This window comes from Marmota flaviventris, chromosome 1 (genome assembly GCF_047511675.1).
Source record: "Marmota flaviventris isolate mMarFla1 chromosome 1, mMarFla1.hap1, whole genome shotgun sequence".
In the NCBI taxonomy this organism is placed as follows: domain Eukaryota; kingdom Metazoa; phylum Chordata; class Mammalia; order Rodentia; family Sciuridae; genus Marmota; species Marmota flaviventris.
In genome coordinates, this window is record NC_092498.1 from 21,925,291 (window position 1) to 21,950,179 (window position 24,889).

The 24,889-nt window shown below is 49.6% G+C and overlaps 1 protein-coding gene across 1 annotated transcript in view; it reads left to right on the forward strand.

The window, feature by feature from the left end:
• The window catches only part of Plxna4 (plexin A4), a 423,940-nt gene that overhangs the window by 307,318 nt on the left and 91,733 nt on the right, over positions 1-24,889 (forward strand). The window contains exon 5 of the mRNA XM_027950129.2: positions 19,567-19,667. Coding sequence (XP_027805930.2) covers positions 19,567-19,667 — 101 coding nt within the window. The remainder of the gene's footprint in view (positions 1-19,566; positions 19,668-24,889) is intronic.

Sequence of the window (24,889 nt, forward strand, 5' to 3'; positions counted from 1 at the left end):
TTGAAAACGCTATAGGTGCCTGACTCCTGGTCAACCTGGGTCGGGATCAGTGAATTCAGATGACCAGGACACATTTAACTGATCAGCCCTGCAGTTCCCTTCCAAAAGTCCCTGTGGCCCTCATCCCATTGGTGATAGGTAGGTCAGCCACACTGATGACTGCTGTCCTTCCTCATAGCTTCCGCTCTTCACGTCTCCTCCAACTAGATGTGTGCAAGGAAGGTCAGGAACGTGCTCAGCACCTGGGGAGATGCTCAGCCCCTCTCCCATCTGGACGGGTGTTTTTGTCCATAGTCCTGGGCAGGCTGCATGGACATTTGTCCGCCTCAGGGCTTGACTGAAAGCTCTGGAGATTTGGGAAGGAAGTGAGCCTCCCACCCGCTGCCAAAGGGAGCCCGTTCTGCTGGGCCCCTCACCACCACCTGCCTTCCCTCATCTTCATCCGATCCTCAGCTGCAATGCTATGCAAAGTTGTATGAACTTGAACCCTTGACCTTAGTCCAGAAGTCACAGCTGACAGGTGTCCCCCAGGGTCCAACAATCCCCACTGCTTTGACCCCTTAGACTCAGCATCTCTGCCTCCCTGTCCAGGTATGTCACTGAGCTTGAGCCAGCAAAGGACCCCACCCTTGCTCCTGAACCACCTGAAGCATATGGCACCTCTCTCCTTGGAGCATGTAAGGAACAACCCCAACAGCAATATTACTTGATCAGTGAATTAATTTAAGACCAGCTGCCAGGGGAACCGGATAAGCCTAGAACACGATACCGTCTCCTGCTAAGCAGCCTGGGAGACGAAGGCTCTTCCCATTGGGCTCTGCCATACCCTTGGCCTTGGAGCCACTGAGAAGGACAGTACTACCCCCCCATCTTGTCCCATCCCCTACCACTGGAAAGGAGGGAAGAAGCCCATCAGGGTCTCCTGCCAAGGGATCCACTGGAAACCAAGACACAACCAGTCCCAGTGTATTTCAGAGCATCTGGGCTCCCATCCATCAGCCCAGAGCATCATTAATAACCCACAGCCTAATGACGGAGAGGAATATGGGAGCAGGGAGCAGGATGCGTGGCAGCCCCAGAGCAGCAAGGCAGGGGAGAGCGTGACTTATTAGCCCACCTCCAGGTGTAGCCTTCTTCCCACCACCAAAGCCAGCACCAAATGATTTATTGATACAGTGAACGGATTTTTATAATTAAAATTGATTTTTTGGTTTTAACCTAGTCTTGCAGGGCCAGGTCAAGTTCAAGGAAGGAAAAGGGAAAGTCCAGGGGAAAGAAAAGAAATAGACTCTCAATTTCCTATATATCTTAGATTGTTAAAGCCTGAAGGAAACTCTCATTTTACAGGTGAGAAAATAGCAGCCCTGAGAGGCTGATGTATTTGACCATCTCAAATGGCGAGGTGAGGCCAGCTGTGGAGCTGGATTTGGGTCTCCTGGGATTGAGTGTGCAGGTGATCACAGATCCACAGTATACTGTGGTGCAGGATGTTCACTGCACAAGAGCACTTCATCAAAGGGATGAGTAGGGGCTGACTTCCGGTCATGTCCTGTGTGCTAGGTCAGGGCTGCAGCCACCAAGAGACTGTGTTCAGAGGTCCCACCTGGATCTATTTCCTTTAGGAGCCAGCTCTTTGCTGGCCAAGGGCTCCTAGAGCCTCTGGGACTGTGCCCATCTGACCCTCACCTCATTGTCCAGTGCCTGTGGCCCAGATTTCAGCTGGTTAGTGACAGCCTCAGCATGTCTCTCATGCAGGCTGTGAAGATGCCCTGGGACTGCAGTGTGTCCAGCCCAGTGTGACTTACTGGGTAGGATCTGTGACACTGACAGTGGCAGGTGTGAATTTATAGATGGTGCGAGTGTGTTTTGTATTCACCAACACACACACACACACCTGGGCACATCTGCAGGCTGATGTTACAGGCATCACCATGTGTGCACATAAGTTCTTGACCATTCCCTGCAGGGGAGGCAGAGAGAGAGAGAGAAACCATGCCCATTGCCAAAGTTCACTGAGCAGCCTCTGATATAACGCCTCGCAGGGCAGGGGCCGTAGCACTGAGTCCTTCCCTGGTATGAGGACCTTCATACCAGGTCCCTTAGTGAGTGCAGTGACCCGGGATCGTAGTGGCAGCTCTGCCTCTACCTCCCCCATGTCCTCGGGACACATCATATTAGCCTGTATAAGTGAGCCAGTAGGGGGACACACGAATGTGGGCACAGTCATTGAATAAAACATGGAAGAATGGTTTCTTGCCTCTTTTCCAAATCTACTATTTTTAACAGATTATTTTTTAGAGCAGTTTTAGTTTCACAGCAAATCTGAGCAGAGGGGGTTCCCTTAAAGCCCCCCACAGCCTTCCCCACGTGCTATGGCCCACCAGAGTGCCACATTCTCTGCAATCAGTGAGCCACCAGCAATACGTCACAATCCCCCAGAGTCCACAGGTTCTATGGGGTTCCCTCTCGGTGTCGTGGGTTCTCTGGGTTTTGACGATGTATAGAGACATGGATTCATCATCATAGTATCATACAGGACAGTGTCACCGCCCTCAAAATCATCTGGGCTCTGCCTATTAATTCATCTCTTCCCCGTAACCCCTGGCAACCACTGATCTTGCTACTGTCTCCATAGTTTTGCTTCTGCGGGGTCATATAGTTAGAATCCTATGCCATGGAGCCTGTTCAAATGCCTTCTTTCACTTAGTGATATGCATTTAAGATCCCTCCCAGTCCTTTCTTGACTTGATAGCTCATCTTCCATTGTCTAGAGGTACCAGTTTCTTGACCCCTTCACCTAACAAAGGATCTTGGTGGCTGTTGAGTGTGCACATTTATGATCAGAGCTGCGGTATGCAAACACCTGTGTGTGATTCCAGTTTGGTTTTCACCTGCCTCGCTGGACCACCACCCACTGCAGGGAGAAGACCCAACAGGTAACAAGAGCTTCAGGGGGTCTAAACCTTGAGACAAGGTACCTTTTACCCACTAGGCAAGGGGTCCAGCCTGTGCCCTGATCCCTGAGGAGGCTCAATATCGGCATGCTAGTGATGACAGAGGGACCTTGTTAGGGGCTAAGTCACCAAGAAATGTAAGGCAAGCACCGTCCTTTGTTTCTGTAATTATGAGTACATTACCGTGGCACGGAAGCAACAAATTAGGGCCACAGTACAGATTAGTACTGTTAGTGCTGCACCAAGCGCCCTCGTAAGTCACGACTGATTACAGTTAATGATGTGCCCAATTCTTATTGTTTTCCTTCAAATCAGTATAACCGGAAAGCATTCTGTATAAATAGCTGCAATGAGTGGTTGGATGAGGTGGCCTTCATTTCCCATCCGACTCCAGGATTCTTAGTCTTGAATTAGGCTTGAGCATCAAACTCAGGCTTTCATAGTTTCTCTGTCCCTCTTCCCCTCCCTCTCCTTCTCCCCCTCCTCCTCCCCCTCCCCCTCTCCTCTCCTCTCCTCTCCTTTCCTCCCCTCCCTTGCCATGCCTTTTCTTGTGGTCTGGACAAGTGGGTCACTTTTTCCAAGCATCCCCAAGTCTCAACTTCAGCATATAGAGTCTCACATGTGAATGTCACCAGGAGATTGGTCACAGGGGACAAGAAGGAGGACATGGAGAAGAAATGAAAAAAGGCTGCTGGAAGGGCTGAGGCTCTCAGGCAGTGTGCCCTGCTCCTGGGGTCACTGGGGACACAGGACTCTCACTCCTGCCCCTGGCTCTGCTCCCAGAAACAGCCTGACACCAGTCCCCTCATGACAAATGAGGAGTGAGCGCGGTCCTCCCGGGTGATGTCTGATTTCTGAGAAGGACAAGAGAGGAAATCAAATGGGGGCTGTGAGGCAGGCAGAGCCACCTTCCCTGCCCTGTGGCGGGTCGCCTGCCACCCTCTGCCGGCATGCAGCCTCCTTGCACTCACGTGACATCTGCTTGGTTGGCAGTGTTTCATATCCCCTGGAGGAGCAGGGGACAGAGAATCCCACAGGGATGGGGACACCCTCTTAGGAATTGGCTCAGTCCACCAGAACCAGATGTGAGGACAGGCAGCCCTGCCTGCGTGGGGACCCTTCTCACCAACTTTTCTGCCATAAGAGCCCCCCTTTACCCCTACACCCTGCCTCGTAAAGACCTGGATTTATTAAGGTTCCTGATGACCAAAGATGTTGTTCAGTGTCCCTGGTTTTTCAGAATGAGTCCTAAGTTTGGGAAGCTGAGCCGTAAAGACCCCCGGTGAATAGCCCAGAAAGCCAGGCTGCACTCTGCATACTGGTTCCTCCATCCGCAGATGCAGGATCCAACACATTTCTCTGCACAGCTGGAAAGATCACTCAATGGGGATGGCCAGGAAGTCCAGCCCCACAGCAGCCCCTTCAAATCTCACCCTGAGCATGCTGGGAGCAGTGCACAGTTCAGCTTCCCTGTGGACTCTGGCTGCTTCATGTCCCCAGACCCTACTCCTGAGTGCCAAGAAGGGATGTGCATGCACCACCAAGTTCTGGGAAGCAGCTGGCTCAGGACACAGGCCAGCTATGAAGTCTGCTGCCCGAGAGCCAGCAGAACAATTCCAACATTCGTAAAGTCTCATGGAGGCAGGCACACCATTCCCTCCTTGCTCCTGCCGGGGTGACATCGTCTCACACAGCCATTGCCTAGAATCCTGCCCAGGTGCAGAAGATGGAGCCTTATTTGGAAAAATTGTCCTGTGTAAGGAGACACAGCTTGTCAGGGAAACACACCAGCCTAGGAGCGGTTATAAGCGATTTGCAGGGGAATTCTCCAACCACGGTTCTGCCTATATTGAAGTTCATATGGAGGCCTCTTGTCCCTGCAACTGATTTGGGCTGCTTGTCATGAAGGAGCTCTGGTGACGTGTCCCCTGTGAGAGAGGGAGTTCTGCACCATGCCTGGGAGCAGTTGTAGGTCGTGGACAAGATGCCCCATTACAGTCCTGGCCCTGCCACTCACCAGCTGCATGATCTTGGGCAGGTCATTTAACCTCTTCCAACCTGTGTCCTCATCTGTAAAATAGAGGCTATCTTCCCTGACCTGGCTACCTGGCCGAGTTGTGGTGGAGGTCACGTGCAATCATGGCTGTGAAATTGCTTCATAAATTGCAAAGCTGTGTCCAGCCCTCTGGTATTATTACCAAGTCCATCTTCACCTTGCCTCTGAGCTCAGCAGCCTTCTACCTTTAGATCCATGAAACTCCAGGGCAATGACACATCCCCCTTAGATCCCAAGACCTCTGCTCCCTAGAGCTAAGGCCAGTTGTTCCAAACCTAGTCGGTGGTCAGGTCATTCATGGGGAAAGCTGGCGGCGGGTGGGTTATGTGGAGTACAGTGCTTTGGGAAAATAGAGATGCTTGGCTCTTAGAAATTCTAACTTTGCTCAGCCTGAGTATCAGCATTATTTAATAGCTCTGTGGTGGATTCTGATGTCCAAATAGATTTGGAGGCTCTCTGCTAGATCCTGGGCCTCTTCCCTCCTCTCTAGTCCTTGACAAGTGCCTTACATCATCATGAGGATCCCTGAGGGGTGTCCCACTACTCAGCAAGTGACAGTATGGAGAGTTTGCCAGGAGGGTCACATGATGCAAACCAGCCCCCATCGGCCCCCACCCTGCCCAGGTGGCGCTGTGTTACAGCAGCAGCCCACAGAGGCTGCCTGTCGGAGGAGGAAGCGTGTCTGAGAATGAATCCCGCTCCTGCGTGCTACCTGCCCCGAAGGCTCGAGTCGGTTTTCCTTGCTGCTTCAGCCCTACACCCTGCAGGTTTGTTTGCCAACTCAGCAAACGCCCTGCACTTAATCGTGTCTGGAGGCTGCATCCTCGTGTCCCCGTCACAGCGGGGGCTGCTGGACTCTGCCAATGCCACCATGCTGGGACTCGCCGCCTGACCCTGGCCTGCCAGACGTGCCGTGCCAACCCGTGTCCCCACATGCCGACACACAGCATGGCCTGTTGTGCTTGGCTGGGAGCCGAGCTCGATTTTCTGTCCCAGACCCACAGCCAGCATTTGATTATGCCTGTTCACAGAGGTCAGGGGAAACCCAAATAAAGGAAGTCCACAGATGACCTTGGCCTCCTGTCGACTAACAGATCGGCTCCAGCTGTCACCTCCCTGGCCCGGGGGTGAGGAGCAGTACCGCGAACTCTCTGGGTTTCTCTCCCTGCACTCTGTGATTTAAAAACTAAAGAAAGGCTCTCCTAAAGGCTGAGGAGGGAAGGGAAAGAGACAGGGACCTGGCTGTGTGGCCAAACCCCTAGTAATAGGAAGGGGTTCTGCAGAGCTGGGACCGAGAGCGTCACTGAGAGGAGAAGGTGGCTGGGAGGGGAGTGAGTCATCAGGTCCCATCACACCTGTCTTCTCAAGCCACTGAAGTAGTCAGCCAATACAGGGTGCATCTGAATGCCTTTGAAATTGAACTTTGAAGTTGAACTTCTCATTTAGGGAAACATTATCTGCTTCAGGAGAAACAGAGGAAAACATTACGTTAGTCACCTCTGGCTGTCCTGACTGCATGCCAGCTGCCACTGATGTGGTGTGCGTGCGCCAGGGCAGGTGGCGAGGGCTTTAGGTGTATTATGTTATGAATGCCTCTTGGAGGCTTGGAGATGGAAAATGCTTGACCAAGCTGAGATGGCCAAGCAAGGATCTCAGAGTGCAAAGCCCAGGTGCCAACAGCTGCACATCCTGGCTCCCCAGGGCCCCCCTGGCTCCTGCCCAGCACAGGGTCATTGAGAGCCATCATCCTAGTGGACTCTACACTTCTAGATCCTTCTCCAATTTTGTGCATCTACTGTGCTTCGGTATGGTTGCTATAGCAGAGGCCCGAGTGGACAGAGATGTGTCTGAAGCTGGGTGGTCCCCCAGGCCACCCCATACACGGCCTCAGAGAATAAGTCACAAAAGCCAGGAACAGACACCTCCCTGCCTTCACCCGAACCACACACCCCAGGCCAGCAATTATTTCTGACCTCACAGAGTCGGGTGTGTCTAAATATAGCAGTGACAGCTACTTCTCATTTCGGAAGGGGGACTGTATTCCAGGCCTTGGTCTGCCCTGGATAAGATTCCTGAGCTGCCATGACATGTGGAATAGAGGAGATTTCAGCCCCCTCCTCATCAACATTGGCCCTGTCCAATGGGGTCAGCCCCTGGCAGGCGGAGGTGTGTCCTGACAGCTGGTGTGGTACAGTTGAGTCCTTGACTGTCTCGCTGACCTAGTCAGAGACAGGCAAGGATGGATGTCCTTGGCCACTCAAACAGAACTTAACTAGCACCCAACAAGGAAGGATCATGATTACTCCATTAAGCACACAAGGAAACTGAGGCTTGAAACATAAAGGAGCTGACCCAAAGCCAGTAGTAGCTGAGCCAGGGCTTGAACCTAAGGCTGGCTTCAAAAGCCTGTGCTGTCTCCTCCTGTCAGGCTGGGCATGCTGACCCCTTGCTCACCCATACCACCGCTCACATTAATGAGAGAGAGAGAAGTGGCAATGGGTCATACTGGTGGCTTCGGAGGTTATCGTCGCAAGTTGCGGTCATTTCCTTTTTTAGAATTCAAAGTATCTGTTGAGTTGATGTCATCTGACTTTTCTGGGATCAAAGGAACTAGGACAGGGGCAGAGCTGAGCATCCCTATTATGCAGACAGGTGAAGTTGCCAAGATGGGCAGGAAATTGGGGGAAACCCTGGGATGAGACTCCTGGAGGCTTTGCTAGTCTTAAGATAGTTAATCGTGATGGAATCCTCACTAGGAAGGATGATATAGATCCATTTAGGTCTGAAAACTTGGACACCTGTCCAAGGTCTGACTGCAAGTTAGGGACAGGTCTCAGGACCCCTAGCCCAGTGATGCTCCACACACTGACTCCTTTAGTGGAAACTAAACTGATCCAAACACAGTGTGTGCTGGAGTCAGCCCACATAGACACAGGACCATAGACCCAGGTGCCCTGGTCCTGGCTCAGTAACTTCTGTAGGGGAGGATGAGTGTCCTCTATATGGTGGGTGGGCGTGGGATTGTTTACCTGTGGGGGGTCTTTTGGGTGGGCAGGTAACCTCATATAATATCAAACAATAATTCCCCAAGCAATATGAGCTAGTTAACTTTTGCAAGAAAAAAAAAAAAAGTCTGGCGGCAGGGTGCACTTCCAGGGTGCCCCTGGTCACAAAGTGACCAGGAAGGAGAAATCAGCCAGCCATGAACCCTTTACATAGTTCTTGAATGTTAGAAATTTTGTGGATGTTTAAAAAAAATAAAGCATTGACCCTAAAATAAATTTTGAACTGACTAGTTAAATAAATTGGTTTAAAAGACAAAAGGTCAAAGCCTCTTGCAAAAATTATTTTAATTTCCCAAGTTAAAAAATGTTCTAAATTATATCCTGTCTGTGAAAAATTCAACTTCCCCAGAGTCAACCACTGCTAACAGTTTTACTATCTATCTAGAAGTTATTCTTTGTCCAAAAATATGTCTCTGCATATATGAACACGTGCTACACAGCTGCCTTTAAAAAATGAAATTGAGCCTTAATATGCTTTTTCTGAAACATGCTCATGTCAGTAGATACAGACCAGTATTTTCTCAGAGTAGGGACATGCCACCATTTATTTTACCAATCCCTTGTGGGTGGACACCTAGGTTATTTCCAAATAGTTGTTAGCACATACAAATATACAACGAATATCCACAGCCCTGCATCTGTGCCCAGATGCTGCTCTTTTCTGTAGGAAAGACTTCAAGAGGGAGACGTGCTGGTCATATCTGTTTTAGTAATAACTGCCAAATTACTCCTCAAAAAGTTCATACCTACGTAAAGCCCAGCCTTTTAGAACACTGTGAGTGTAAGCCCTGATTTTGAAGAATGGCTAGAAAATGCCTTCAAAGCAGCTCTTTTCATGAAGAGCACACATTTTACCTGTGTGAGCAAAAGTGACCTAGATGGCAGATGACCCTGCCTCTCTACCCCCCCACAGCAGGCTGAGCCCCCAACCCACAGGGGAGCCCATGTGTGTGTTGCAGAGTGAGGCGGGTACCTTGAGGCAGGGAAAGAGGGGAAGGGAGGTGGGTTTAAGCCTCTCGGGGATCCCTGTGGTCTCTGTGACCTCCTTCTAAAGCCAGTAGCACCTATTTTCCTGAGAGGGTCCTTGTATTGACAGAACCTAGATGGTTCTTCCCTGAGGGGTATCAGTTTTTAATGCCTCTGGGCAATGTGACATTTCCCTAGGTCAAATTCCTTTTGGAAGGAAGACATTTGTCTCCTATCCAAAAGAGCTGCATGTCAGACAGGGTGTCTGTACGGAAAGGTGTGTGCTTCTGCAAACACCTGCCATTGCCTGCAAAGCCCAGGAGGGTGCAAGCACCATCACTCTGACCAGACGTGTGTGTCTGGGCACAAGCCCTCAGCCGCTGCACGCTCGCTCACGTCGATGGGCCATTTGCACGCTACTCTTTGGTTTGAACAGCCAGACCACTGCTGGGGCCACTGGTCAACAGTGCCCTTGACAGAGGAAGTCCTAGGGAAGGAGAGAGGCTGGCTGGAGAAGGAGCGCCTGCCCCGCCTGCCCTGCTTCCCACAAAGAGCCGGAGCCAGCCTGCCAGAGGGCTTGGCATATGCCTGGGGACCGGCTTGGCTCAGCTGCCTGCTGGGCCTGGAGTTAGGTGTCAAAGTGCCAGTCCCTCCCCCTCCCTCTCCTTCTTGGCTACTGGAACAAAGGCACCCGTTGAGCAGCCGGAGCTTGGGAAACTCACACCAGCAGGTCCCCGGTCCCTGCTCAGATGGGGACATTGTCTTTGTCAGTGTCACTGGGTGAAAGATGGCTGGAGCAGGAGCAACACTTTGATCCCCAGGACAAAGGCTCCTCGCACCTGCTGGGTTTGGGGTGGGGAGGGATATTTGCATCCCTCACTTGTGTGTGGGTCCCCAAGTCTGCCTCTTCCTTCAGCCTTGACCTTAAGATTAGGTCAAGAACAGGCATCTTGGCCAGCAGTCATATGGAGGGATTTGGTGTCAAAAGAATAGTGCTGGTAGCCGTGTGGCCTTGGACAAATCCCTGCAGCCACAGAGAAACCGGGGGATTAGAGCTATATTTGTCTCCAAGGTCCCTTTCAACATGTTAACTCTGTCAATGCCACAACACTCCACACCCTAGATTCTGTTTTGCTTGATGCTGTAGGAATGCTCTCTGGGCAGGACACGAGCATGGCTGCCTGTCTGCTCCATCAGGTGCATTGATGGGCTGACCCAGGAAAACGAGCACCTTGCAATACCACAACCCCGGAGGCCAGGTCTCCTGAACCTGTTGTGGGACGTGAGCATGATAGTCCAGAGAGGGGGACACTTTGACCTCCACGCTATGAAATGAACTTGTGGCAAAAATCCAGAGGTGATAGGTTTTTGAGTAGATTACCAAGATTACCAAATCGGTTGTCCCCAGACCCAGCTCAGCTGGGAACATTGTCAGTGTCAAAGAAAATGAAATATTTAGGGGCTGGGGTTGTGGCTCAGCAGTAGCACTCGCCTTGCACATGCAAGGCCCTGGGTTCGATCCTCAGCACCAGATAAAAGTAAATAAATAAAATAAAGGTATTGTGTCCAACTTCAACTAAAATAAATATTTAAAAAAGAAAATGAGATTTTTAGACTATGTAGGAGCTTGACAGGGACCAACTTTATTCATTCATTCATACAGGCAAGCGGGCCCTCACTCACATGCCTATTAATTCTCGTTTATTGTGCCTGAGCTGTGGGGGAGGGGAGACGGCTCCTCTCTGTGCCAGGTGCTGGGACAATAGATGAAGACTTGTTGTCGGCATTACACCAACATGTTCCTCTGTGCCATGGCAATTAATCTTTAAGACAAACCCCAGGATGCACAGAGGAGGGAAAGGAGGCTCCTGAGGTTAAGGAAATGGCCCAAGTCACACTGGAAGTGGCCCAAGTCACACTGGAAGTGGCCGGTGCAGATTCAAACCCAGGTTGTCTTGTCCCAGATTCCTGCTTCTCACCAGACACTGAGAGAAAGCGATTTCAAACTCTCTTTTCCTCCCCAACCACATTTGAAGGAATGAGGGAGTCTCTCTGGAGGTGCATGGAGAGCACTGTAGGTCTTTCTCTAGGGCCCCCACTTGGTGCTGGGATTCTTTGCCCACAAGAGGGGCCCCTCAGCCAAACTTTCCTGATTTTACAATAAGCCACCTGCAGTGCCATGGAATTTTCACCCCAAGACTCTGGGTTCAGTGGCGGGATCAGAGGTTTCTCAGTTCCCAGGGCTTCATGCAGGGAGCCAGTGGTATCTAGCAGGTCTGACTGTGGGCAGAAGCCCCAGCTTCATTTCAATTTCCACCTTCACTGCCACCCTGCTGCGTGACCTTGAGCAAGCTGCTCAGCCTCTCTGGGCCATGGCTTTCCCATCTGTGCAGCAGGGAGGGGTCTCATTCTCTTGCGTGGTGAGGGGTCTGGCTAATAAGGAGCATGCCACTGCACCGTGGCCCACACAGGGAGGCGCAAGGATCGGGTGATTTCTGGAGGCTGCAGAATTCTCGCCCAGCTTCTCAGCTACCGCCATTTGCTAATGAGAAGCAGCATATGTTGATGATTCCGGCGTCGGCACTAGCTCCTTGGCTGTCCGAGTTCCCGGAGCAAACTGGCTTCCTATTAGGCATTTATACTTATTAATAGCAGCAAATTGCAGCTCTCCGCAACATCTGCTACTTTTCGTTTGCAGAAAGCTTCCCAGACCATTTGTATGAGTAGTAGTTTGTGACCGAGTCTCTGAGGCAGAGCAGGAGTGGGTCTCCTATCTGAAAATAATCAACCGAGGTCTAATGACAGGGAGGGATCCGTCTAAGGTCACCTGTTTATCCAGAATAGTCCAGAGCTCGGGACCCCCAGGCCTCATGCTCTGGGAATATTGTCCTTGCTCTTCTAAGTATGGGCAACCCTGATCTGAGGACTCCTACCTGCAGGCAGGTGGGAACAGTGGTGGCAGCCAGGACTGCTACCCTTGACCCTGTGTGTCAGCCTCCCAAGTGCAGTTCCTGCCGGATTACCCTATGGCACATGCACAAGCAGAGGGATTGCAAAGCAAAGGAACTCTCACTGCTACTAAGTAGATAAAGTCGTTTCCCCACACTGGGGCAGCCACGAGGTCAGTCCAGGGATCCAGGAGCATCTCTGCTTCCAGAGAGCTGTATTCTCTGTCCAGAGTCTTCTCTGGTACTATGCTCTGGGGATGGGCCTTGTGAGATCTACTGGTCCACATAGAACTAAGAGAACATGGCCAGCATGGGAGGACCCAAGAAGATGCACTCGTCCTGCTGGATACAGCCTGTAACCATCTCTGAACACATGCCTGCCCCATCCGACCTCAGAGTCTGTGCATCGATCCCCACTGCAAGTTTCCCTCTCCTGCTCTTGACCTCTTCCCCTCCACCTCTTTGCACAAGTGCTGCCACTCTCTGCCCAGCCCCTGTGGATCAGCCAGCAATTGCACAGTAAACCTGCATAATAAACCAGCCCCAAACTCATAGCAATGGCAGCATCCATTCTGGTACCCATGGCTTGGCAGAGCAATCACATGGCCACTCTTTCAGCCAACTTCAGCTGGACAGGTGTGCTTCCGGCTGCTGCCCTGTCTGGATTTGTCCCCTGCTGCGGGCAGGGCTCAGGTCTTATTCCTGGTGGGTTCATCTGGGGCTCATCTGAGGAAACGGAGGAAGCTCTTCTCTGGCAATGACAGAAGACAAGAAGGCAAAGACTAGCACAGACGCCCACCTCGAGCCTGTACTGGCCTGTGCGTGCTACCATCCCATTGGCTAAATCAAGACTTGGGCCACACCCAGAGTCCAGGATAGGGAACTGTGCTCCACCCTCCCCTTCATCTCGAGGCCACAGTGTAAACGCCATGTTAGGAATGAAGCCTTGGGAGTCGTAACCCAACTTGCCACACCTGTGAGCAGCCTCCTGGTCTCTGCCTCTCTTGCCAGTTGGCCACACTCAGAGAAAAGAGGCTGTGAGTGGAGGGATTCCAGGTGTCTGGAGTGACTTGGGATAAAGAGCTTCCTGAGCAGCTATTGTGCCACCAGTGTCCACCCTGGCTGTGAGAGACCCTCTGAAATCCTTGCAGGGTCCCTGGTCGGCACAAATGAGGCCTGAAGAGGAGCCAGAGGCCAACAAAGGAAAGGAAGGCCCGCAGAGAGGCTGTGAGGGGCTCCTCGAGACGGGGCTGCTGAGCTGCTTGCATGCTTCCCAGGAGGGGCCTAACTTTTCCCAACTCTGCTTCCCTCACTCTGGAACAGGAGACAGGAGGACAGCACGAAGGAGAGCACCAAGTGCCACATCCGTGCAGCCTGACAGCTCCCCAGCCTCTTCTTGGAGTTTCTTAATGGGTTGTCTTGCCTCTCTTTTCCTCTCTTTTTTGACAATTTTGAAGGAAATTGGGTACTTAAGAAGCCTTTTGGACATTTAAATTAACTCCAACCATCAGGCTCAGTGTAGCCACTGTGGCATTAGCATCCAATTATAAGAGCAGAGATGGAGTAATAACTCACATTTTGACCAGGATGTCAAATGCTTAAACAAATGAGAGATACACACCGAGGCTGTGCGTGGCGTCGGTGGAACCGTTCTGAATGTAATCAGCAGAGCAGCAGGCACCCTTTGGAATGGGAACAGCAACAGGCAGAGTGGGACCCAATTGCCAGAGGAGAGCATCTTGCGAAATGTCAGGGAAACCCGGCGAGGGCTGGGCAGCAGGGGGCCAGGCCTCATGGGAACCGTGACAATTTCTCCAGCTGCCAGGAGCACACCCAGGCTCCAGGCCTTCCATGCCGTGGCTCTGTCTGTCAGATGCAGAAACCTGTAAGACCAAGGCCGGGAGTTGAAATCCTGTGTGGGGCCCCTTTTACTTTTCTGTCCTAAGCCACTGTCTTGTTCATTCAGACTAAATGAGTGAGAGAGAGGATAGGCACACTGCTCTGCTGATGATCCTATTTTCAAAAGTACCCGATGACTCTGTTTACCATAGTTCAAAACCAGGACAAACTACACTGTATTGCTGAAGGAAGTTTACCTTAGTGGCAAAGGATACAGAAAACCAATACGAGTCCCAAAGACGTCATCAGAGAGAAAGAGAAGGGGTTTGGGGAAGGGCTCACAGGTCATCCCTAGTCACAACTGGGAATCAAAGCCAGATAAGTTTCTAACTCAGGGACTATTGGAATTTTGAGCCCCATCCTGCTGTGTTTCTTGGAGGAAGCAGGAGGGAAGGAAAGGTTTTCGGTAGAACAAAGCTGTGGTATTATTTTTCCAGATCAGGAAATGCATGTCCAGAGCTTGAGAAGGACCGAGTCTTACATAATCATATGCAATAGGAGACAATCATCCCCAAATCTTTTGTCCACTGGAGATTAAATTGAAAAGCATAGCGATGCCTACCTTTTCACAAAAGGATCTCAGAATATTTTATAAACATGAATATATTAGTCTACCAACAGAAAGCTGCTTCCCCTTGACCCAGGGAGTCGGGCAGAGAACAGGTGTTTTCCTATCTAGTCTGCCCTCTGCCATGCTGAAGATGAGATCACTTGCCACAGCCCTTTCAAAAGGTCGCTATTTTAATTTTTTTATGGTGGTGAAATATACATAACATGAAACTGACTGTGTTAACTGTTTCTGAGCTCCGTGGCATTGCAGACATTCCCAGTGCCATACAGGCATCACTGCCGTGTGTCTCCTGATATTTCTTCTTTCCAAAATGAAACTCCGTACCCACTGGACAGGAACTGTCTCCTCCCTCCCTCCAGCCCCATTTTCCTTCCATGAATCTGGCTACTCTAAGGACCTCGATAAGTTGAGCCATATATTTGTCCTCTTGTGTTTGACTGATTTCACTTAGCATTAGGTCTTCAAGGTTCATCTAGAATTTCCTTCCGTTTTAAGGCTGGTTAATATTCGACTTCTATGTACACCACGTTATCATTATCCATTCTTCTGTTGATGGACACTTGGCTTGCTTCTACCTTTTGGCTACTGTGAATAATTCTGCTGTGAACTTGGCTATGCAAACGTGCTATGAGACCTGCTTTTGGTTCTGAGTATGTACCTGGAGGTGAAATTGCTGCCATATTGTTTGATGAATTTTTGCACAAAATTGGGACAATGTTCCAAGACAACTATGTATAGACCCCACCCAGGGACCACGTTCTCCCCTAGCACAGTGGAGGCACACATGGAAGTTCTAAGAGGTGGTAGGTAGGGCTCCCATCTCTGGAAGTATTGAGGGTGATATTGTAGCCACATCAATCAACACCTCTCCTGGAGTCCAATGGCCAGGGGACGGACCTCAATCTTTTGTGGTCTCTGAAACCATCTATCATCGTGATAGCTCAGGTCACATCGATATGTGATTTATTCTCCAAAACAGAAGTCTGCCACCACCCACCCCGTCATGACTTTGTTTTTTTGCCTCTTCCTGTGGTCTGAATTCCCTCACTCCGTTAATTAGCATGCCTAGCACTGAAGCTGAAGACTTTAATCAGCGTGGGGTGCTTTTAATTAATCGTGTGGCTCTGCATCTGGAGTGGTTTGTGTTCTAGGGTCAGGAGAGAAGCCGAGGTGGGGGATGGAGCAAAGGCTTTGCTTCGTGTTAGGTGTGGGTGGAGAGTCCAGGTATTTAGGGAAAGAGAGTCATAGGAGCACGGTGGCTAAGAAGCCACATAGAAAAGTATGAAAGGTAACCAGGGACATTAGAGTACACGTTTGTAGAAGACAAGTGACTGGACCAAATTCAGTTTTCAAAAGTGATTTAAAGGGTCAGGAAAGTCTCTGATGCTTTCCAGAATTACCCATAGAGGGAAGGGAGGCAAATCCATAGTCGATTGGGAGAGGTCTGGCCAGTGTGAAAGAGCTTGGTCATGCTCAAGAGCTCTGCCTGGTCATGGACTTTGGGATCTCCCTGGTCCTTCCCTTCCTTGGGGACATATTGGAAAAGGGAGAGAGGTGACCTAGTTCTCACAATGTGATGGCTGTCCTCCTTGATCTGTCAGAATTCCTGTTGGCTCCTTGGGTTTAGCATCCATGCATTTGAAAGATTGGAGAAAACCTAGATCAAGTTCAGAAGAGAGTAATAAAAAATGATGGGATGCATAGATAGAAAGATCTTTCAAGGGAAGTTTAATGAAAGTTGGGTTGTTTGCCTCCAAGAAGAGAAAGCTCTAGATGCCCAGGTGAGTCATCAGGGGCATAGTGTCTTGAGAGTGGCACAATAATGAAATCATTATTGTAATTGTCCATGGATACTAAATCAGGGAGAAAAGGATGGCACTGGGCAAGATTTTTGTCTGGGCATTAAAAAGGAGCAAGAATGTCAGAACTGAAAGGCTATTTAGAACTGACCCATGCAGTCCCTCATTTCCAGATGATTGAAAAGAGGCCCAGAGAAAGACCTGCTCAATTTCACCTGGGGATCTGGGGACAAAGCAATGGCTAGACTCTGATTGTCATAATGACTACCCAGGACTCGTACCCCTGTTGCACATAGAAGAATCTAGATGAAATCAAAGAACAACCATATGACTGTCATAGGAACAAGTGAATTACTGAATGAATCCAAGGAGCTCAGATAAGTCCAGGGTTTCATCTGAAGAGTGATACAATGAATGGTTTCAGGGCAGACGTCATCATTCAAGGAGGACATGACAGGATCAAGGTACTCAAGAAGCAAGTCTTCCAGGTCTGTTCAGCTCACAGCAAAGCTCATGAGGCCCAGGAGGACTCTGAGCAGCTCTCTGTGATGTAACAGAGAAGTAATGCGACATTGATGTCAAAGATAGCAATGGCTCATAAACTGGGAGTCATCTGTGCTTTGGAAAACCCTGTGAATTATGGAGGATTTTATATCCATGTTTGAGGATGATCATCATAAGACTCACAGACGACAAGATCTCATTGCTGGTAAACAGAAAAACCAGGCTTTCCGTCTTGTTCTACAGACTTCTATGTTCTTTCCAACCAAAACCAAAAAAATAAATAAATAAATAAAGACTCCTGTTTAAAATCATGAGAGGAAGGATTTTATGATTCCAGGGTATTGACATTATTAAACACCAGTTGCAAGCTATTTTTAGGTTGCAAATGTTCTTAAGAATATCAGATTCACCAAACAGCTGGCTCTTTACTTAAAAGTGGCACACCCTGGAATCCCAGGGCACATTCCATCCAAGACAGATGATAGAACATGTAAATAGGAGAAATTGGGGAGGATGTTAATTAAATTTAGACCAAGAAAATGCTTTTGATGGAACAAGCCATGATTTTCTCTTTAATCTCATGCAAAATATGGAGAGCCAGGCCAGTGGCTGAGCAGACGACAGCGCTGTGGCTTGTGTGGTTTTCAGCTTTCCCCATCTATGGTCCCTCTTCTTGTTTTTCCCCTCTGGGTAGCATGTTTTAAAAGATTCTGTCTACTAAACAAACTGCATTTATTATGGAATATTTCCTATTTTTAGTATGGGACACATATGATGAGCATGTATAAAAACATAAAACAGCAATAAGCAACATTCAACAAGCAACAGCAACATTTGTCTCTTGGAAACAGAATAGTTTGGGGGCCTCATTCCCACTCTTGAATTCCCAGGAGTCCAGATCCTCTGGGCTGTGCTGACATGATGGTGCTCACTTCTAGAGCTGGGGGAGAAATTGAAGAGGCAACGGGAACAGGGGAACTTCCTGGCTGCATGCAGAGCTAGTGGGACAATTCCTAAGGAATCAATGGTCAAGGTTAATTATGAAGATAGCAAGGTCAGGTGTAGGCAGATGGTCCATGCAGATCTCAGGAGCAGTCATAAATAGATGGAAAGATAAAATTCAAAATATGCAAAAAAAAAAAAAAAACAAAAAAAAAAAACAGGAAAGGGCCTTCAGGGCCAAGGGCAAAGCTGTAACAACCAGAAGAGGGGTAAAAGGTAATTTGGAAGAAGTGAAAATGCAGGATGGTCATTAGGAAAGATCAATGTGTATTTTGGAGAACAAAGAAATATAAAGGGAATAAGGAAATTAAAGGAAAAGAGATCGTGTGGGACTTGGAATTAATTATTAATTAATTCCACAAGAGAGTCTCGAGACTAATTGAGCAGGCTCTGGTGCCAGTTTGCCTGCGTGTGAGTTACAAGTGGCCCCTGCCAAGAGCACGTAATTTTACAGAGGCGGATGCCTATGAAGCAGCAGGGTAAACACAGCCTCCGTGTTCACTCCCGAGCAGAGAGGGCTCAGCCAGGTCAGCACGCCTTACAGTTTTCTCTGTTCATTGTCCCACGGCTAGGAACTACAAATGACAGCCACGGCACATGCTCCTAGCTCAAGCCGGAAGAGGAGCAGGGGACCTTCCCCTGAGATAGATAAATAGATAGATAGATAGATAGATAGATAGATAGATAGATAGATAGATCCCAAATCGAAAATGATGATTTGAAAAAAAGAGAGAAAATTTTTACAAATAAGAAATTGGAAAAAATTTGGAGAATAAAGAGCAAGGCTCTAAAAACAAAACTCACGTAAAGACACACAAGGGCAAAATTATACTGGGGGAAAAAAAATGACATTCAAAGGATAGTTAAGAGCACCCAGGAAACGGAAGCATTCAGGCTAAGCAAAAATGTTACGCAGAATATTTTACATTAAAAAGCTGCTGGTGATGGGATGGGGATGTGGCTCAAGCGGTAATGCGCTCGCCTGGCATGGGCGGGGCGCTGGGTTCGATCCTCAGCACCACATACAAATAAAGATGTTGTGTCCACTGAAAAATAAATATTAAAAAATTCTCTCTCTCTCTCTCTCTCTAAAAAAAAAAAAAAAAAAAAAAAAGCTGCTGGTGAAGGCTAATGTAATGATTTTAGAGGGGTGTGAGGGGGAGGAGAAAGGGCAGCTGTTGAAAGCACCACACTGAAAACCTTGCAGACCATTTGGCCAACACTATGGGAAAGAAAGAGTGGGCCAGGAATAGCCACAGCGTTGCGGGAAGGGAGGCTGTTAAAAGGCCAGGAGAAAGAGAGGTAGAACTTGGTCTGGGTAAGGTGCTCTCTGGAACTAGAAAACACTGAGACCTGCAGGAGGGGCTGGAAAGAGAGTGCTTCCTTACACTCTGTCAAACGTGAAGCAAACGATGGAGAAATAAACATTTAGGTTTATCACACTGATGGGAGCAAATATGTGACAGGTTGAATGTTCACAGAGATTTCCGTTTGTTGTTCCACTAGTAGGAGAATTAAATATGCATTACGTAAGTTATCTGTTATGGCAATTTGTTGTGAACTCTGTGGAGTCTCTATTCCTCGAGACGTTTAAGACCGTGGTACGTGGTTGTCTCCTGGAGACCATGTGACCACCTGATCCAACAGGATCACTCAGAATCCCTTTGCTTCTGGGTCTCTAGGCACCTTTATGGTCCTACAGCGTTTTAGCTAATGCAGTGATGTTACAATAGCATCCTTTCCAGTGGACCACTGGACGTTCTGCACATCTTGACCACTTTCTCCCTGTCGTGCTGTCCTAGCTCACCAGAGTTCCTGTGGAGTCCTGCAGTCAGTATCGGAGCTGCGGGGATTGTCTTGGCTCCGGTGATCCCCACTGCGGCTGGTGTGTGCTCCACAACACGTGAGTACTGCAGCCCCTTCCTCCTGCCTCCCACTTCCTTCCAGGCATTTCCTTCCTCCTCCTCCTCTCCATCGTCACGCTCTTTTCTTTCTTGCATGCTTTGCAAACTTTATCTCCCTTTATTTGCTCTTTCTGGCTTCACTTAAAATTCTCCAATTCTCATAAGAACTATAGAGAAACGGCGGTATGGGGATGGTGACAGGTCGGGATATGAATGGCACACTGGGTAACCGCACCCTGGAGGGCCAGAGGACGGGAGGTTCCTGGACTTCCCTGAATGATCCGTCTGGAGGCTGACTTCCCAGGACTGAATCCCAGGACAAAGGCATGGGGCTATTTTCCTCAAGTTCACAAGGACCACCAAGTCCTGTGCAGGGTACATGCTGTCCGTCAGGTGGTTCTGCATCCACTCAACATGATCTTTGATATCTTCACAGAATTTTCTGGCACTTGAGCGTGTTATTCAAGTTTTAGCACCTGAGGACCCTCTCTCTGCTGTCATAACATCCCTTAACTGACTGGCGATGCACTTGGACTGCAGTCATTGGGCCACTGAAGCCTGGCCCTAGTGCTGGCACCTACCTAGTGCCTCCTTTTGTATTTTATTTTTTTAAATGAACTTAGGATTGGGCGAGTCAGGCCTCACCAGCCACGTTGAAATCATGTAGAACTGTTTTACTTTATTTTAGTTGTTTTGGTGCTGGGGATGGAACCCAGGGCCTGTGCATGCCAGGCAAGCCCCCCACCACCGAGCTGTACCCCCAGCCCCTAGGTGCATCCTTTTGTTCTGGCTCCAATTCTAGAAGTGGAGAGGAGGCAGTAATATTATAGGTGGGATGTACCATACCCAGAACCAGCAGAGACAGAGAGCTGGAGGTCTTTCTGGGGACCCAGACCCTTGACATCACTACCTAGAGAAACAGCCGTAGCTGGACAGCCCCCCAACAGCGATTGGCCCCAGTCTAGCTGTTGTTGCTTTAGATCAACACCCAAAATTTCACATTTTCTGAGTTGGACACAAATATTATAAGTGAAGGAGAAGACTTTCGTCTTCCCACTGACACTGGAACTGTAGGTAACCAGTGACATTTACTGGTCACCGTGAAAAAGTGAGGAATCTCCCCACTTTGTCATATCCATCTGCCTTAAGGAGGAACACCCCCTTAAATTCTGAAAGTTAGAAATGTACTCCCAGATTCTAACACACGTTCTCTAAGGGAACAGACACCTTCCCCATCTCTGAGTGACAGTCTCAGGCACAGCGAGGCCTTGCGTTCCGTGAGGGAAGGTCTGAAATCCCTTAGGTGTGTCGTGTTAGGAAACCATGGAGACCACTGAGCTACCCTGAGGCCTACGGAAGTCAGAGACAGACCAAGGGCTGCAGGCAGGGTACTCCAAAGCTACCTGGTAACAGAGGGGGGGAGTCTAGGAGTAGCCCACTGAAAGAGGCTGGCAAGACTGCACTCAGTATGCAGGTGGGCTCCGACCCACCCAGGAGAGCTCCTTAGATGCACTTTGCAAGGGGCAGGCAGGGTATTTTCTTCATCCCACACAGGGAGGCCTCTGGAGAATGACTTGGGTTCCAACCCATTGCTTTACTGAGGGGCTTGAAGCCACCTGGCTTTTGAGGTGGATCAGCTGCTCCCCACATGGGACAGGCACCAGTCAAAGGCATTCCAAAGAACAGGCCCCTCTCCAATACTACAGTCCCATGGGACCCAAAAGCAGGTTCCATGTCAGTGTCTGCCACAGTGCTGCCCCAGCCCACATGGCACTGGACCCAAAGAGCACTACATGCTCGTAGGCTCTGAGAAAGTGGCAGAGAGACTACAAATACTCCACCTCCCATCCCTTTAACCAAGAGTGAGAAGAGAAGGTACCAGACACTCCTTCCTGTGCGGCCTTTGTTTCCTCGCCTGTCCCACACTACTGTCTCCTGTCAAGTGGCAGAAGACAAGGGTGAAGGAAGCCATCAGGCTACATCAGGGCCAGCAGCTTTATAGGAACCGAGGTCCACCACCAAATCCAAATTCCACACCCTGGTATCCATTCTCCTCGCCTGTGAACTGGAGATGGTGATGCTTGACTTACTGAATTGCTGGGGACCTTGTAGGTGAACAGGCTGGGTGGCCATGGAACCTCGTGAAATGTCCGGTGGGGTGGGGCAGGGAGCTTGACAGGGCTGGGGAAGGTCTGAGGGCCCAAGCGCCCTCTCTCTTTGACTTTGGTTTGCCCCGGTGATTTTCCAGATGGTTCTCCTTTAATGGCATGATTCTCTTCCTGAGGGTGACACAGTGTCAAGCTCCTTCCTCTAAACGGCGGACACCCCTGCTGGGTTCTGCTCACCTGGCATTTTGTCTTACTCTCTAGCCTGGCATTGTGTCTTATCCTGAAGGTGGCACCTGGCCGGCCTAAGCGCCAGCCAGGCTCACAGAGAATCAGGCTGCACAGGGGTTCTTCTCTTCAAGGGGTACCCAGCCCTGAGCTGCTGCTTCCAGAGCCCCTCCTCGCCCAGAAGCCACAGTAGGAGCCAGCAAGTGAAAGGGGTGGGGTGCTCTGGAAAGATTCCTGGGGTGGCCATTCTAGTTCTCACACCTTGAAAAATTGGGGGGCTTTAGGCTACTATAGTAGATCCCCATTGTATGCAGTCGCTGTGTCCTATCAAGTTCTGGGAATCTGAAGTAGCAAATATGACATCATTGCTCTTACAAGGTTTCCCGGAAGCCCCCAGTCACAACATTTTCATCAATGGATGAACACATAACTTTGTTTTATGTGTGTTTCTGTTTAGAGACAGCTGACTTAATATGCAGCATTGATTCATTAACATTGAACTTCTGACCAGCAGCATTGTAAATTCCTAGCTGGATGAAGTTCATCTAACAAGTGCATTTCCTTCATAAGTCATACCATGGCCTTCATGTGCTTAGAAACACTACACAGCACTTCAGCACAGCACTTAGGCCATTTTAAACAGTGAAGTCGCCAAAAAAAAAAAAAAAAAAAAAAAAAAGCACAAAACTTGAAAAACGTAGCACTAAATAAACCTCAATGGACACTGATGTATAATGTGAAGGCTGGGATAGAAGGCAGAGCTTCTTCCTGTTCAGCCTCAACTGGGAGCACATACATCAGGTGGCTCAAATCTTTAGCCAGTCCATGCATGTCCATAAGGAGCTCAAAAGTGCCACTAGTACTTGTTTTGGGGTCACAAATGAACGCTAATGATAAGCTGAATTTGCAAATATGGAATCTATAAATAATGAGGATTGACCATGACTCACCAAAAAACTCAGCACCCTCCAAAGATGGAGAACAGTGTTTCTCATGGTGGTGGCTGGAGGATAAAAGGAGGTAATGAAAGCAGTTGTGAACATCCAAGGTGCTCTGCCAGGGCAGGGCGGTGTTCTGTGTAACCTTGAACTTGCTGGTTAAGTGAACCACCTGGTGAGGGGAGACAATGGTGTGGGGCCCCAATTCCCTGGAGAGGACACAGCTCTAGAGCCGCCTCAGGCCCAGGCGCCTGCCCACAAGACACTCAGTAAGTCCATACTTCACCCTCCGAGAATTAGCCACCAAGAAGGTCCCTGGGTCTTCTGAGATGTTTTCAATCAAGATAGAATCTTAAGTTTTTACAGGATAAGGTACACAGATCCTAAGCTCGAACACATGCAAACACCCAGGTCACCCAGATCTAGAGCATTTCCTTCCTCCAGAAAGTTCTCTCCTGCTCCTCAGACATTGCTTCTCCTGGTCTGCCCTGTTCTCCATTTTTTTTTTTTGGGGGGGGGGGTTACAACCTAGATGTGCATGGCTGGGAGAGATGATGAGGAAGTCGACAGGCAGGAGAAGGAGAAGGCTGGGGACAAGCAGGATCACCGAGACGAGGAGCCCTGCAGACCAGAAAGGGAACAGTGTGGAAGGTGTTCTTGCTCCCTGGAGTTCCAAATCCAACACACACACACACACACACACACACACTCTGGTGCCTAGATCTGCCCCTCCCTCCGTGCCAGGCGCTGTACCAGACTCCAGGATACAAAGGTGGTGGTGACATTAGATCACCTATGCCCTGAAGTTTCTTGGGAACCAAGCCTCTAATCCGGTCACAGAGTGGAGGCTGCATCCTGTACTAGAATCCATGATATTTGTTAAGCTTCCGTCATAGGAAGACCTTGTGCTAGGTGACCTTGTCTCTTGCTGAGTGCCCCCAGCAAAGCTGACCTTCAGGAAGTTGTCTAGGACAGAGAATAGATGAACAGGTTCCTTGAGCTGTCAAGGTGAGTCCCTTTCCCTAGTGGCTTTTGCCAAGTTTCCCTATGGTCATGGGGAGCAAGGAGGTGGTAGCCTGCTGGGAAGAACAGGACAACAGATGGTGTGTGTGTGTGTGTGTGTGTGTGTGTGTGTGTGTGTGTGTGTAAGAGACAGAGACAGAGCAAGCAAGGAAGAGAGGGAGAGTGCTGGAGAGAAAGAAAGAGAAGGGAGACAGGGGGAAAGAAGACTGACAGCCTGAGGGCGGGGCCTCTGGCAACAGGTGGCCCAGGTGGCTGAATGGGCTGTTGTACTGGAGAGGTCACGGGAGGGTTGCAGACAGAACATGTTGAAGAAATGTTCCTGTAATTTAAATCCTCCCTCCTGTTACTCCCTCTCAGTTATTGCAAAGCCCTTATTTGCAAGCCTGGTGGTGAAGAGGGTCACCTTTGCTGCCCTCTTCTGCGGTCCCTGACCCCAGCCTACAGGCTTGTCCTTTCTAATGGCAATGACAGCTCAACAAAGCTAGGGATTTATTTGCTGAGACCTGAGCCTCTACTCCCAGGGCACCCCCCCACACACACACCCGGGTCCCGTGTCGAGCCAACCTCTTTTGATTTGGGTGGGGGTAAAAGAAAGCCCACATTTGGGTCTGCCCCCCCCCCCAGCTGTCTCCTGTGCTGGACCTGGAACATTCCCTCCAGGGACCAGGCTTGGCAGGTCCGCAGCCCCCTCCCCGTCTTACCCTTGGCTCCACGCCCAGGCCAAGAAGCCTGTCTCAGTCTGAGCAGGTAACGGGATCCTGCCCGCCCGGCAGACCCAGCCACATCGATTGGACCAGGCGGTACCTTTCCTAGGAAGAGTCATCAGCGTCACTCCAGGGAGGCTCAAGTAACCCAAGTTGTGACAGGAAGATAAGGTCAGCTCTTATGAACCCTCTCTGCCCCTGAGGACCCACCTCCTTCCAGATC